Source organism: Lampris incognitus, chromosome 4 (assembly GCF_029633865.1).
Source record: "Lampris incognitus isolate fLamInc1 chromosome 4, fLamInc1.hap2, whole genome shotgun sequence".
Classification (NCBI taxonomy): Eukaryota; Metazoa; Chordata; class Actinopteri; order Lampriformes; family Lampridae; genus Lampris; species Lampris incognitus.
This window is the reverse complement of record NC_079214.1, coordinates 9468930-9484898: the sequence shown is the minus strand read 5'-3', so window position 1 is coordinate 9484898 and position 15969 is coordinate 9468930. Positions and strand designations below refer to the sequence as shown.

General features: G+C 44.7%; 1 protein-coding gene across 1 annotated transcript in view; it reads left to right on the top strand.

Moving 5' to 3' along the window:
- The first annotated feature begins 4233 nt into the window (after window positions 1–4233).
- mybpc3 (myosin binding protein C3) overlaps window positions 4234–15969 on the top strand; it is a 67855-nt gene continuing 56119 nt past the window's right edge. Inside the window, exons 1-3 of the mRNA XM_056278811.1 lie at window positions 4234–4258; window positions 8867–9136; window positions 10228–10467. Coding sequence (XP_056134786.1) covers window positions 4234–4258; window positions 8867–9136; window positions 10228–10467 — 535 coding nt within the window. The remainder of the gene's footprint in view (window positions 4259–8866; window positions 9137–10227; window positions 10468–15969) is intronic.

The window sequence follows — 15969 nt, the reverse complement described above, 5'->3', positions numbered from 1 at the left end:
CTCAGAAGTCTCTTCGGAGCGCGGGAATAACAAAGCGCGAGGGCGCGCTTCCGGGAGAGGGTGACGACTGTAAACTAATAATAAGGCACGTTAGCCCCTAGCTAACGGGTCTGACCCTTTAGCCGGGCGGTTAGCGATGTCGCCTTGTGGTGCAGCACACCCCGTATCGAATCCCGCACCGGGCAAGAAAATAACCGGTCACATTTGTATTTATATGACCAAGGCAATCAAAGAAGTGAATACTAAAGAGATGTGGGGAACTATCGGGGGGGGGGGGGGTTCATACCCATGTGCACAGCTGAGGCTGGTGTTGTACATCCCTACCAGATTCAAGCTAAGCTGGCTCTCGCCCTCTGGCTGACGAGCACCGCTAGCCGCTCTGGTCCGCTCTGCCGTTTTTGGATTTCTTTCTCTTGGGGAAATCCTGAATATTCTGATTTGTGTTCTTACCGTGGCGGTTGCACGACGCATGCCAACTTTACTTGTGTACGCCAGGGTGAATGCGACCTGCCAAACTTACCCAGGCCTACAAAGTTACCCAAGACAGATTTGCATAGCTAGCATTAGCATCGCTGACGGTAGCCGAACAACGACGACAGGTTTGCTAGCCAGCTAGCCGCACCACATTATCACGACAATAAAAAAAAAGACGGAGTAAACTTTTTAAGCTCACTGAAACTGTTTTAACCTCTGGCACAGCATCCGTATCAAAAAAAAGTCTACTCACACCTTTCAGGAGCGACAAGTAGCGAGACAAGACCAGCATAACACATGTAGCCCGGAATCCCCGGAGACTTGAGACGCGGTTAACCTGCCCGCTCCGAAGCAAAACAAGAGGGCGTGTCCTCATTCTCGTTCTTCTCTGGGTTTTTTGGCAAGGTACACGCTACTCTGGCGCAATACTGCCTCTCAGGTTTAGGACTGAACTGCATCTATAAATGAAAGCTAAGGCCTCTGTCTGTCTATTTTGAACAAAATAAAAAAAACCCAGCAAAAAAAACAACAAATGATAAAAAAATAAATCAAAAGAATTCAACCGATAGAGATTGTCAATGGAGAACCCAACAAATATTGTATGTTTGAAAAGGAGCAGGAGGAAGTTACTACTTATAATTTCCTGTCCCCTCTCTAATGCTCAGTTAATAAACCTAAACAATAAATGTAGTTTTTCCACACATCGGAGTTTGACATTCTCAATATCTATCCCAGAACCTCTTTTTGAGGTACAAAAAAAGACTTTAGGATAATGGGGTGGCCAATCAGATTACAGGGGTGGCATGGGCCACCCGCGGACACACCCTTGAGTGGTGTTTCTGCAAGTCCTTAAAAAGCCTTAAATTCACTTATCTGAACTTTAGGCCCAAAAAGGACTCAGACTGTCTTAAATACAATTTTAATAGGTCTTAAAAATTCACTGGATTATGAAGTTCCTTCTCTAATGTTGTGTTAACTTCAAGATGCAAATAATCAACAATTTGGATTTTTTTCCCCCCGCCTGGCTGGAGAACGTAACCATAATCTTTGCAGCCCAGTCAAGAATTTATCCAAGCACACCCAGCAGGAGCATAGCTAGCATGCCATCTGGTGAATAGGCTACTTTATTTCTTAAGTTGACTTCGGTCTCTGCTACAGCAGCTACCATGGGCAAGTGTAACGTCAACGACCTGGATGGTGAACAACAGCAGGTTTAGTACATGGTTGAAGCCACATGAGGGAAACGAGTATTAAGCCCGCTACTGCATTTGCAAGAAACTGCTCAGTGTAGGCACATTCGGGAATAAATCATATTACGAATTATATTATATTACATTATACCGTGTATAAATTTGTGTTCTAAAAGTAATTCTAGGGTGTATTTTCATACATACCAATTTTCCTTTATATCCATCATACTTTTACCATGATGGCCATGAAACTGGTATTGAATTGCATTCTAAGTGGTGTTACATAGGTCTTAAAAAGTCTTACATTTAACTTATTGAAACTGGCAGGAAGAAAGAAAAATAACTAAGCGATAAGCTTTGCACTGGGTGTGAAGAATTCCCAGTTTCAATTCAAAGTTTCTAATGGTGCTACAGTACAGATGGGAATTCTTGGTGCTAGCTGTAACACCATGGCCCAACCCACATCTTTACACATTATATGGGAGTTGGGGGCATGCACAGGAAATCATTAATGCTATTACAGCCGACCCTTGTCTGAAAAACAGGCAAATTGATATGCAGCAGCTATTACCTAATGGCTAATGGCTCCCTCAGTGGTCAAACTGTAATTGGTATATTGAACTGAGAAGAGGTGGGACCAAAAAAGAGACATTAGGAAATAAACCATTGGATTTAAAAATTCTAAATTGGCGACAGGCATGGGCGCAAGTTCATGAATACTGGGATGGCATCCAGCACTTTACCTGTGCCCCCGTCCATAGGGTTAGCGGTTGTGTCAGGCAGGGCATCCGACATAAAATTTTGCCAAATCAGTATTAATTATCAAGTTTCATTTATTAATCCCCTTGGGGAAATTCACTTACTGCAAATTAACCCATCCTAACTGTGATGTGTATAGCTAGGAGCGGTGGGCTGCTGCCTTCATGCAGCACCTGGGGACCAACTCCAGTTCTTTTCCCATTGCCTTGGTCAAGGACACAGACAGGAGTATTAACCCTAACATGCATGTTTCTTTTGACGGTGGGGGAAACTACAGCACCCAGAGAAAACCCACCGCAGACACGAGGAGAACATGCAAACTCCACACAGAGGACGACCTGGGATGACCCCGAAAACTGGACAAGCCCGGGGTTTGACCCCAGGACCTTCTTGCTATGAGGTGACAGCGCTAACCACTGGGCCGCCAGTATGCAGATTGACAAGACCATACTGGATAGGTCAAGGCCCGGGTTAACAATGGCTGCCATTGGTGCTGTGCCCTCATAGGGTACCAATGGAAACTATAAAATCCACTGTGGCCACCCCTGGGAAACAGGGAACAAGCTGAAAGAAGACTTAATAATCCATCATATGTTTAAATATATAATAAGTACTATATATGTAATATCATACATAGATAGATAGATAGATAGATAGATAGATAGATAGATAGATAGATAGATAGATAGATAGATAGATAGATAGATAGATAGATAGATAGATAGATAGATAGATAGATAGATGAGTGCAGCACTAATAGGCACTCTGTATTGTTCCACCTTAATAAGTTCATCATCATATCCTGAACAATCCACTAGGATATGGAGGACAGGACCTCTACTAATTGGATGATAAGCTCCAGTGTATTAGCACGATTCAACCATCAGGGACTAGCAAGGACGAACGGGTTGAGAAACACATTGTAGACTCAATAGACGTTAGTTTTGTGAGATGAAAATATCCAGCATGCACCAAGGAGTGACGTTTCATTCCGATATTTTCCCTGTCAAGTAAAAACACGGACCGATGAGTACTGGAAGAGTTCAAGTCAAGTCAGTTTTGCTGTCATCCCATCAATAAGCAAGCATACAGTTGCGCTCCTTCCATGTGGGACCCTACGGCACCGTATAAAACAATGGGACAATAAATACAAGTATAAAAGTGCAATAAATAAGTTGACTATGCTGCTTACAGGGGAGGGGGCTTTGGCTGTGATGCCACCAGTTATCCAATGAGGTAATATGCAGCAATATATAGTGAAGCTAAAACAATTTAATAGGTGCCAGGCTGTGGAGGAGTTCCCGGAATTGCGGGGGGTGAACGTGGGGAAAAGTTCTCCCTGCCAACAGAATAAAAGAGCAGTCTGGCCACATGCTCTGGAGCGCTCCGGGTCCCTCATTCGTTCCTCTGTTTCCGAGGTGAGTGACTGACAGCAGCACAGATGTGGGGAGAGCAAGTGAACTTTGTTGGATTCAGGTTCTAAAATTAACCCCTGCCTACACACCCACCACCCCCCCTCCCCCAAAGGCTGTCATTCAGATGAGGTGTTGGAGGAAAGGATGGTTGAAATATGGTCCACCGGGGGTCAGAGGCTGCCAGTGGCACGGGAAGAGATGGGGGGGGGCGTATTATTTCACTGTTGTGCAGACAAGGCATTGGGCCTTGACAATGTCACAGGAGAGGTGGGTTGGTTTACAAAGGGAGGGGAGGCCGGTTTGGAACCCAACTATTTAAGGCGAAGGGGTCTTTGAATACGCAGAAGATCGTAGGAACAGTGACTGACTCTGCGGCGGCAAAGCGATCGTTCAGGATGCCAGAACCAGTCAAAAAAATAGGTAGGTGTGCTTGACCACATGCAGATGATTTACCAAACATTACAGGAGCATCATGCTCCCTCCACGAATGGAGAATAACCGCCAGCATCACGCTCTTAAATTCAAAACCTGACTCCAGATCTCATGGCATTTTTCTTTGTTGTGTTCAGTGTTGCGATGCTTCGTGTTTTCACGCAGCATGACCTATCATAAAATGTATGAGCTCTCTCTGTAGCGGCGATATTGTATATTGCAGCTATGGTGATACTATACATTGCATACATATGTGCATACATTCTTTTCAAGGATGTGGAGGGTTGGTGTGACTATACACAAGCAAAAACAGCAGACCTATGCCCTGCGCCTTTTAAATGATTTACACTGCTATGCTATACTATACAATGCCATGCTATGCTATGCTATTCTATAGCCTACTATACTATACTATGCTATGCTGTACTGTACTACACTATGCTATACTATGCTGTACTATGGTATATCATGCTATGCTATGCTATACTATATTATACAATGCTATGCTATATTATACTATACTACTATACTATACTATACTGTATTACCTTTCACATTATGCATTGTAGAGAGAAGGGCCGAGTGCTTTGTTCAGTCATGTGATCAAGGTGCCTCCTCATGAACAGGTCTGCCTAGCATAACTCAGACACTGTAAACTCATAAACTGTTTCATCAAACCTTCCAAGGTAAATCAGGCTTATCTTATGTAATAATTTACTGTTCCTTTTTCTGAATCTGAATTTTGAACGTGACCAAGTAATAGCACATTATTGCTGACGTTGCTTATTTCTGCATAATGCCTTGTTCATTTGGAGATTGTCGTGTGAAAACCACGCAACGCGTCCACCAAAATGTAATGAGATAGCCATACTTTTGCCCACCTACCACGTTTCCTGACACAGATACTATAGGGGAGATTACACAGCAATTGTTCCAATATCCTCGGTGCAAGCCGAACATAGCATCTATGAAACAAGTGAAAAATCACCACGTGCATGTGCAGTGATTCATCCTGGGTTTAGCCAGTCACACTGAACCCTGTTGGCCATGAGATGACTGCAGAAGCTAATCCACAAAGCAGCTCAGGAACTTGAAGACACGTCACAAGCTTCTGGGGACTATGTGGAATGAAATGGACATGGCAGCATTTCCCGCATCACAGCATTCGGCGGCTAAACAACATCACTCACTGTGCATCACTGATCCAAAAATGCCTGACAGGATTCCAGCTTGACAAACGGCTCTCCACAGTTGTTTTTTTTTTCCCACAATGGGAATTGCATTGCTGTTTGTGGCAAAAAAACACTCAGCGGATCAGATGACACCACGCCACCCAAATAGCCAACTTATGTTTGCTAAGACCTTCAGCATTCAGGATTTGCTAAACAATAATGATCATGATCTGCTAAGACACTTCAGCATTATCACTAATACCTTCCTATCAGCATGTCTTTCACAGTTTCATCTTTTTAACATTTCATAGACCATTATGATTGTCAGATTATTTTCCTCCATAATTCAGCAGCTTAATTCATTAATTTGTGCAGTTTCTTCCAAGATTATCGGGTCAGGTTTTGTTATTCTTGAATTTATTTTCAAAGTATTCTTGAGATGATACTCAGTTCAAAATCTTGGGCACCAAAGACTTATTACCCAAGTTTGCTTTGCAGATGCCAGTCAGCGGATTCACTTTTGTTTGTTTGTTTATTTGTTTTTTGGGGGGAGGGGGCTGACTCATAAAACCCATTAGAAAACCCACGGACTCTCATCATTTGCATTGGAACGAACCGAAGCGTTTAATGAAAAACCACATTATCTATATCTGAAGTGCCACTTGCGAGCTTCATTTACATTTTTAAGTTGGCCGGATTTATTTCCAGTTATGAGAAGAGTGCACGCATAAGAGGAAGAGGATGACGTGAGTGGCTGTGACTACAGAGAAGCCGGACTGCAGGCGTATCATTCCTCGTACGCTTCCAGAGTCCCAAAAATAGAGCCAGCCTAATCCCCCTGCAGTACGGTACCTGCGCCCCTGTTGTGGCTGCAGCCTGCCTGGCTCATTTGTCAGGGCAACACATAGGCTTCCTATATTTAAACCCATAGTGTCGTCTTGCAACACTCAGCGCTCATTTGTTTATTGTGGTTTTGTAATGCCGGAGCCGAGAAGGCCGTTTTTCACAGTTGCTGTCAATACTATAAATAGTTTAGTCAGGCAAATTGACAGCGGCCTCACTCGTCTCCAGCCCACGAGCAGCCTGACTATCTTACTTTTGACAGATTACCATTTGGAATTTTCCGTGCAAGAATTCATCTGGATTTTGCATGCGCGTCTCACTCAGACCTATGGAAAAAAAAAATCTCCCTCTTCTTCTTTCTTCTAATAGATGTTGTAAATTGATAGCAAGCGCAATCTGATTTATTGATTTCACCTAATGTTTTTTTTTTTTCACATCTGGAAATGTTTTTGTCCCGGGGATCTGCGCTGCATCTTGGCTGAAGTAACGTCAAATTTATTGGCTGACATTATATGTAGGATGAAGTTACAAGTAATTCACTGGCTGGAGTTACATCTGGACTATTTCAATGAGGGGGATTTAATTATAGGGTTTATATCTGTATTAAAAAAAATAACAATTTGAAATATATTATGAAAGCTCAGTCTAATATAAAGTGTAATCAGACTTTGTTTTTATTCTCCAAGGACATTTCCACACATAAGGAATTTTAGGTACTTTGGGTTTCTCCCATGACATACGTAACATGCATCAAGACAATAAGGAAGTGGAATATCTAAACTGTGACTAAATCACAGTGATGAGAGTGGTTTGAAACGCTAGGTCCTTCTCTCTGTCAATGGGAATGAAATCTTAGGCTGTTCCGGTGGCGCCTGGACACTACTTGGCATCCTCCTCACCATATTCTTCATATATTTTATAATTCGCCCTGTGATGGCCTGGCGGCCTGTCCAGGGTGTCTCCCCACCTGCCGCCCAATGACTGCTGGAATAGGCTCCAGCATCCCCGTGACCCTGAGAGCAGGATAAGCGGTTAAGACAATGGATGGATGGGTGGATTTTATAATTCTATTATAACTCTGTTATCCTCTTTCAGGGTTGTATTGTGTAAATTGTGCACACACAACATCCACTGCATGTTGTCCGTCTTAGGAGAGAGACCCCTCCTCTCCCAGATAGCAAAATTGCTGTGGTGGCCCGGACCCGTCCCACATCCGACACTTCATCCGGCCCACATACCGTGTGGAATGATGGCACTTGGGTAGTCCGCTCCTGTTTGCCAGATCTGGGCCAGAACCAAGCCATAGCAATGCCGCATGTGCCACATATTTGCCAAAGGTGGCCCATTTTGTGATATCTGGGCCATATTCACTATTTACCACATGGGCCACTTCAGGGTCACATCCAGATTACATGTTGCCGAGAGCACCGCATCTTTGCCAAAAAAAGGCCCACATGTGATTTGGCATATTTGGGCCATATTTGCGATTACACATGTGGGCCACTTCAGGCTCACATCCATTATGTCAGGGCCAGAAGAAGGCCATCAGTGCCACATGTGGCCTGAAGTGGCCACATCCGGATGCTGTCTGGGCTGTTGCTCTCCCTGAGGTTTCTTCCTATTTTTTCCACCCTGTTAAAAGGATTTTTTAGGGAGTTGTTCCTCATCCAATGCGAGGTTCTAAGGACAGGATGTTGTGTTGCTGTAAAGCCCCTTGAGGCAAATTCTTAATTTGTGATAATGAGCTATACAAATAAAATTGACTTGACTTCTTAGGGTTATGTAACGACCATGAATGAGTAGACTCGCTAGCCGGCTGGCTGACGGGTCAGACCCTTTAGTCGACTGGTTAGCGGCAACCCGGGTTTGTGTCCTGGCAGCGGCGGTTCCCGGCTGCCCTCCGAATGCGCTACGGTTACATAAGTCATTGCAATCCACTGTCAGTTTGGAGGCGTTTAGTGGCTTTGACTTAGCCGTAGAATTTCAAACTAAGACTTTTTTTCTTGCTTTGTCTTAACTCTCTCTTTCAGTAGATTGCAATAAGACACATTTCAGTGAATTATGTCACCAAGCAATTCAGAAACTGTTTTCAGCCGACTGCTACCAATTCCCCGTGCGACAAATGACAGGTAAAACGGCACCATATTAAGTCACGGCTGCAAAAAAAAAACACAGCTCAACTGAGTTATTATCTGCGACTTATCGTATTGTCTCACCGTCTTTTTCTACTGTGTCAGGTCCCCCTTGAAAAAGATGTAAATCACGGTGAGGTTTCACTATGATGGAATAGATAAATCGCAGAAAAAATTATTATGAGGCACAAGCTTCAAGACAAGAAAAACATTGAGGTTGATGTCAGCATAGAATAGGGTCATGCTTAATATGTGTAATACCAACAATATGAAAGCGTCAAGCTGCTGCAAAACCCGGACTGGTAATTTTGCTACGTGTAGCGCAACTGCTCCCCAACACTGCTGCTAGTAAATCACCGGCTACTGTATTTCCCTAGCAAAAAGGCAAACAAACCAGCAAGGCATTTAAAAGAATACATTTCTGTCTTGAACTATCCTTTCCACCTTAGTCTCTGCGTTTGTCAAGAAGCCAAAGACCCAGCAGGCAGAAGAAGGCTCCACTGTGGTCTTTGAGGCGGAGACGGAGAAGGTCGACGCAAAAACAAAATGGCAGTGCAACACAAAGGATATCGCCGATGGAGACAAATATGCCATCAAAGCAGATGGAAACAAGCACAGCCTCACCATACAGTCTGTCACCATGGAAGACGCCAATGTCTACGCTGTGATTGCCGGGGGGTCAAAGGTCAAGTTTGAGCTGAAAGTCATACAGAAGCAAGGTGGGAGGCTTTGATGTAGCAGATGTGCACTTTAGGCCTTCACCCCGCTCACCTGTGCTACCCAGTCAAAACAGAGTACAAATAAACACAGAGCACTGTAGTGAGCTTGTGAGAGCACATACCGTGTGTGTATTTGAAGTTTCTGCACGTGGACTCACCCGTGCACTGTCTGATGAATGCCGAGGAGAGAGGCACAGAGGTTTCTCAGTGCCTCTAGCCTAGAGTTGCACCGTTTGTTCTGTCTCTGTGAACACAGTCTTTACCAGTGTGTTTAGATTAATGCATGGACGCTGGACCATCACAGACACAATCGCAGTTTGTCGAGCACTTGTTTGTTAAAATTAACCAGAGAGCACTTTATGGGCACTTCATGAGCACTTTATGTTGGGTGTCAAATGTTGCACAGGACAATGATGGTTCTGCTCTGCTATTCTGAACTGGCGCTGCAGTCTGCGTTAATGTCATTGGATGAGGATGGAAACGTGTCTGTAAAAATAATATCGAGGCGACACAGGAGGCGAAATGGGAATAGGCCAAGGCGCTTGGTGCGCCACACGTGGCCCCTGAAGGCCCGCAGCCGCCGGGGTTATATCACGACCACCCTTTACTCTCTGACCAGATGACCTTGACCCTCACACAGGCAGATTATTTCCTCATGAGTAACCGCCACTTGACTTGGGCTAAGGATAGGCGGGCGGGACAGCTGATAACACTCGGAAACTTGGTCAGCCATTTAAAGATAAAAACAGAAATATTTGGGTGATAAACGTTTTGAAACTATGCCAGGGAATGCTTTGGGTTCTGAGAAAACAGTGTGTAATGTTTCTCTCCCACAAATGAATCAAATGACCCCGAGCTTGTTTATGACGAACCAAACAGAAATATCTTGTGTTATGTTAGGTTTAGCCAGGACGACGTAGAACTTTCACTCCTACAGAAAACACGAAATAATCCAACACAATATAGCTGCAAAAAACATATCCCAAGTGAGTGATACGCACAAGCTGCACATAATGCAATGGAAACAAGCTTTTCCAGTGTATGTCTCTAATTTGTGCCTCTTTGTCTTTTGTTTGATGGAAACACAACAGCGCCCAAGACAGCAAAGAAAGATGCAAAACCTCCAGTTGATGCCCGTGTAGATGGAGCAGGAGATGCTTCGGTGTTAGGGGAACAGGCCCCGGCCCCGGCCCCAGCCCCGGCCCCTGACCCTGCCCCGGCACCGGCCCCTGCCCCAGCACCGGCCCCTGCCCCGGCACCAGGATCCGCAGAACCCACAACCACCCCAGGAGAGACCACCGCATCAACAAACGATGCTGCTCCAGCTGAGGGTGGGTCACACACATATAAGAAATGTATTCAGTAATTATTTCACACGCATCACAAAACATCGTGACCTGTCAATTGTAAGGTTCCGTCTGACATTTTGCTCAACAACTAACTCTCAAATAATTTTGCTCCAAAGACAGTACTTCCCCTGTCAAATTCGTAGTTCATTCTCAACTTTTTTAAATCAAGACTACGAAACATATTGCTTTAAACATTCTTCTTGAACTTAAGACTACCACGATGATGCTGTGGTACAGCCTCGGTACAGCACTCTCTAGTACTTTCTTTGTTTTTGTTTATCCTCTGTGTGTTCGGTTACGCCAACCTGATTACTTTCACTAGAAAAGAACTGCTTGACATTAGGCAGTTCACGCCAGGTAGTTTTTTCACCAGTTTTTCCAAACCGGCCCTGTGACGGACTGGCGGCCTGTCCAGGGTGTCTCCCCGTCTGCTGCCCAGTGACTGCTGGAATAGGCTCCAGCATCCTCACAACCCTGAGAGCAGGATAAGCAGTTCAGGTAATGGATGGATGGATGGATGGATCTTAGTTGGAGGAACAGCGGCTCTCTGTGGGACATGGAGGCGACGCAGATGGGGGAAGCACACCAGTACACTGGTAAGGCTCCGACAGCAGGGATTTCGATCTGCACTTTCAGTGATTCATCTGGCAAATCTCCGCTCCATGCCCAACAAAATGGACGAGCTGCTTCTCATCAACGGGACAAACAAGGACTTCTCACGTTCCGCTGCCCTTTGTTTCACTGAAACCTGACTCAGCAAATCCGTCTCCGATAGTGGATCAAATCTGCTGGGCTTCCGCCTACACTGAGCGGATCCCGAAATGGTGCTATCGGGGAAAGTGAAAGAGGGAGGAACGAAGGTTGGTGTCCAGTAAACACTGCAGCCTGAACTTGGGAGAAATTGTTCATAAACTGTAAGCCACTTTATTCACTGCAGGAGTTTTCATCCTTCATCCTGGTCGGTGTTTACATCCCACCCCAGGCCAGTGTGAGTGGCTCACTGTAAACCCTGGCCGACCAGATTACCGGCTTGGAACAAAAACATATGGACTCACTTTTCATAATCTTTGGGGACTTTAACAGAGCGAAATTAAACCACAAAATACCAAAACACAGACAGCATGTTAATGGTCCCACCAGGGATAATAACACACTGGACCAATGTTACACAATTTTTAAAGATGCTTATCGCTCTGTCCCCTGGGTAGCTTCTGGGCACTTCATTTTATTCCAACCTACAAGCAGAAACTAAACTCTGCAAAGTCTGTGGTTAAAACAGGGAGGAAATGGACCAGCGAGGCAAGCAGGAACTGCAAGATTGTTTTGACTGCACCGATTGGAGTGTTTTTGAAGCTGCAACTGGCAACGTGGAAGAACTATCTGACAGTGTGACGTCCTAGATCAGCTTTTGTGAAGACATGTGCATGCCTACCAAGACCTTCTGCACATACAATAATAACATGCCATGGTTCACAGCCAAACAATGACAAATTCGGCAGGCCAAGCAGGATGGCTACAGTAGTGGGGATAGAGCCCTGTGCATTCAGGCCAGACACTCACTGACAAGGAGATCAGAGTGGCTAAAATAAGCTGCACTGAAAAGCTGAAAAACAGGTTTTCAGACAACCACCTTGCATCAGTGTGGAGGGGCCTGCAAGACATCACAAACTACAGAAGACCATCCCCCCATGCTGAGGCAAACGAAGACCTGGCTGATGACCTGAATGTCTTCTACTGTAGGTTTGAGAGGGACAAACTCACACCCCTCCCCCACTCCAGCCCAATGACAACAGCCTCCATAACAACCCCCTTACTCTCCACCCGTATACTAAGGCTGCACTCAAGATACATGTAGAGGATGTGAGCTGGCTTTTCCAGAGACAGAAGACTAGGAAAGCAATAGCTCCAAATGGCATCTCCCCCTCCTGTCTTAAAGCCTGTGCTGACCAACTGGCTTCAGTCTTTATACAGATCTTCAACAGATCCCTAGAGCTGTGTGAAGTCCCCTCCTGCTTCACATGCTCCACCATCATTCCGGTCCCCAAGAAACCCTCTATCACAGGACTGAATCACTATTGCTCTGATGTCTGTGGTCATGAATTCCTTCCATCAACTGGTGTTGGTCCACCTGAAGTATGTCACAGGACACCCGCTGGACCCCCCTGTAGATTGCCTGGCGGGCAAACAGGTCAGTGGTTGACGTAGTCAACATGGGACTGCACTACATTCTGCAACACAGTGACTGCCCAGCGACATATATAAGGATCCTTTTTGCGGACTTCAGCTCAGTGTTCAACACCATCATTCCAGAAATCCTCACCGCCAAACTCCCCTGCCATCTGTCAGTGGCTTACCAGCTTCATGACCGGCAGGAAACAGCAGTTGAGGCTGGCAGAAGTCACTTCTGGTATACAGACAGTCAGTACTGGTGCTCCCCAGGGATGTGTCTTCTTCCCACTACTTTTCTACTCTACACCAATGACTGCACCTCCAAGGACCGAGCTGTTAAACTCCTGAAGTTTGCAGATGACACTACGGTCATCAGACTTATCCAGGATGGCAATGAGTCTGCATATTGGTGAGAGGTTGAGCGGCTTTTGCTCTGGCATAGTCAGAACAACTTGGAGCTGAACATGCTCAACACTGTGGCAATGACAGTACACTTTAGGAGACACCCATCAGCACTGCTCCCCCTCACAATATCCAACTGCCCTGTGTCAACCGTGGAGACCTTCAAGTTTCTGGGAACTACTATTTCCAAAGACCTGAAGTGGGAGACCAACATCAACTCCATCCTCAACGAGGCCCAGCAGAGGATATTCTTTCTGTGGCAATTGAGGAAATTTGGTCTGCCACTGGAGCTGTTGAGGCAGTTCTGCAATGCAGTCATTGAATCTGTCCTGTGCACATCCATCACGGTCTGGTTCAGAGCAGCAACAAAACAGGATTGGAAAAGACTGCAGTGAACAGTAAGGACAGCAGAGAAAATAATTGTCACTCCCCTGCCCACCCTGCAGGACTTGTACACATCTAGAGCCCGGAAATGGGCAGGCAGAATCAGCACAGACCTCCCCACAACCAGGAGAGTCTGTTTGAGCTCATATCCTCTAGCAAGTGCTACAGAGCTATATGTGCACCAAAACCACTAGACACAAGAAGTCCCCCCCCCACACACACACAGACTATCTCTCTCATTAACACTTAACAGTAAAGTGCAATAATGGACACTTATGTAAACATGACACTTTGTAAATAGCCCCCACTCATCAAGATGTCTTACTTATATATCTCGGATGTGCACTACCTCTTCTTAAATCAGTACTTGTACTTGTACATTTCTAAGATGGCACCCGAGTGAACCACGTTCTCTGAGACAGGCTGTGTTTTAGGCATAATCTTTGTAAATCCATGACACTGCTGACAGAATGAGTCAAACTTGCTTTGAAGAGAGTGTGATCAAATACTTCATCGTAGTTATACATGTTGAAACGTAACAGTTTCTTGTGTTGTGAGTTAAAATCTGTAATACAAGGGGCTCAGAGAGGAAAGGGCAGGTTATGTCCAGCCAGATTTGGTCAGCACCAGTCACTATATGAGTTTCTCCCATCCATTAGGCCAGACTATGTGACCCCCCAGCCAAGCAGAAGGAAACAACAGGGTTCAGACTGAAAACCTAAGAGTGGGGATGCTAGCATGTTGTGACACCAGTGTATTTGTCTGCTGTGCCATCTTAGCGACAAATATTTTGCTATTTTAAGAGAAGCTGAACTATAGATTGTATAAAGCAGGTATGGAGAGAGAACTGCTGACTGTCCAGTTATGTCAAATACTTATTTAGGGGACGAGAGTGGATAGTGTCTAGAGAGCAGGAAATAGAGTTCATGTTAAGAATAGTCTCTGTGAAAGTGCTGAGAGCTATGGGTTGGAAATATCGCAGTTCAGCAAAGTGGGTGAAAGAGACAGCTTGGTCTCCGGTGGGGACTGGGATGCTTCATTTTATATTCTCAACTTTACTGATGAGGTATTTAAGAAAAACATCATACTTGGTTGAGAACATTCAGGATTTAACAGGTTGGAAGACAAATGACAGAAATAATGGAACCACCAAGATCTTAGAATTATGAGAGATGAGAAGAGAGAGATGTTTTAATCTCACTGTTTTGATTGTCTCCTGATGACAAACTAGGTGGTCTCCCAGGATTGAGAGAGATTTGGAGGTTATCATATTTCCATTTATGCTCTGCTCTCTCCCTCCTTGTAGCTATAGTGGTATGATTAAGCTGAGGCTGGGCGTTGAACTCTGGGTTTATACAACCTCTATCTGGGTTCGTATTAAGAGGACCCTGTTGAACTCTATCTATTTTAGACAATAGGAGGTGGATAAAACAAAAGAGGTCGACAAATCAAAATCGAACACGAAACTAGCTATGAATGGTCTTGTGGGTTGAAATCTCAGGTCAAGAAGTTAAGCTGCCAGTGACAGACAGCCAGTGCAGCCAATCAAAATGTTGCCGCTGCAATCTAGTGGAGAGGAACAAACTTATGAATGAGATGGAGCTTTCCCAGAGCTTCAATTCATTTTATAATCTTGAGGTCTGGACAGCTTTATGGGCTTTATGGGGAATGACAAATTTCAAATGGAAGGCACGTGTCACGGAATCAGGAGGTACAGTCCTCAGTGTGAAACTGGCAAAGAGAAACCAGCTGTAAAAGCAAGTGAGACGTCACTGCCAGTGCAGGAGTTAATGGATCGAGAGCAGCAAATAGGGGCAGAGGGCACGGTCGTCTTTAAATATCACAGTGGCCTCATTTGATGGGAGATAAAAGGATATGAAGTGAAATGCCAAGTCACCAGCAAACAGTCCAAAGATTTTTTTTGGGGGGGGGTGAATGTCAGATAACAGAACAGATATTCACCAATAGACAGCTTCAGTTATGACTTTATTTCATTTTAATATAGACCCTCCTGACACCATTCGGCCTCATATGATGCCACGCTTCACATGCACATGTCTGCACCTTATATTTCATTCCGCATGGTCTCATGAGGATAGAATATTTGTATTCCAGCCTAGCTGTCAGTCAAGCTACAATTGCTACTCCACATAATTTTAAGGTTTCCGTTCCACTGTCAAATATGCACAGTGTAATTAATACAAGGTAAGTATCAGTCACATAAGTCAACCAGCATATCAGATTTTATTATCCTATATCTCAAACAGCACTAACACGTGTCAAACATCACTGCGTTATCGTGATAATAATGACGAGCTTTTTTATGGAAAATATGTACAAAAATCTTTTAATAAAAAAATAAAAGCTAAATATAAAGACTTTCCAGGAGCAGGAACAGTTTATTGTCATTTCTTTCATGTACTTGTGTACACAAAAGAAACGAAATTCCGCTCCCCCCAGCCCACAGCAGCGCGACACAGAAGAGGATAAACACACGTCCCAAATTTCCTGAAAACGACACCACCAAAA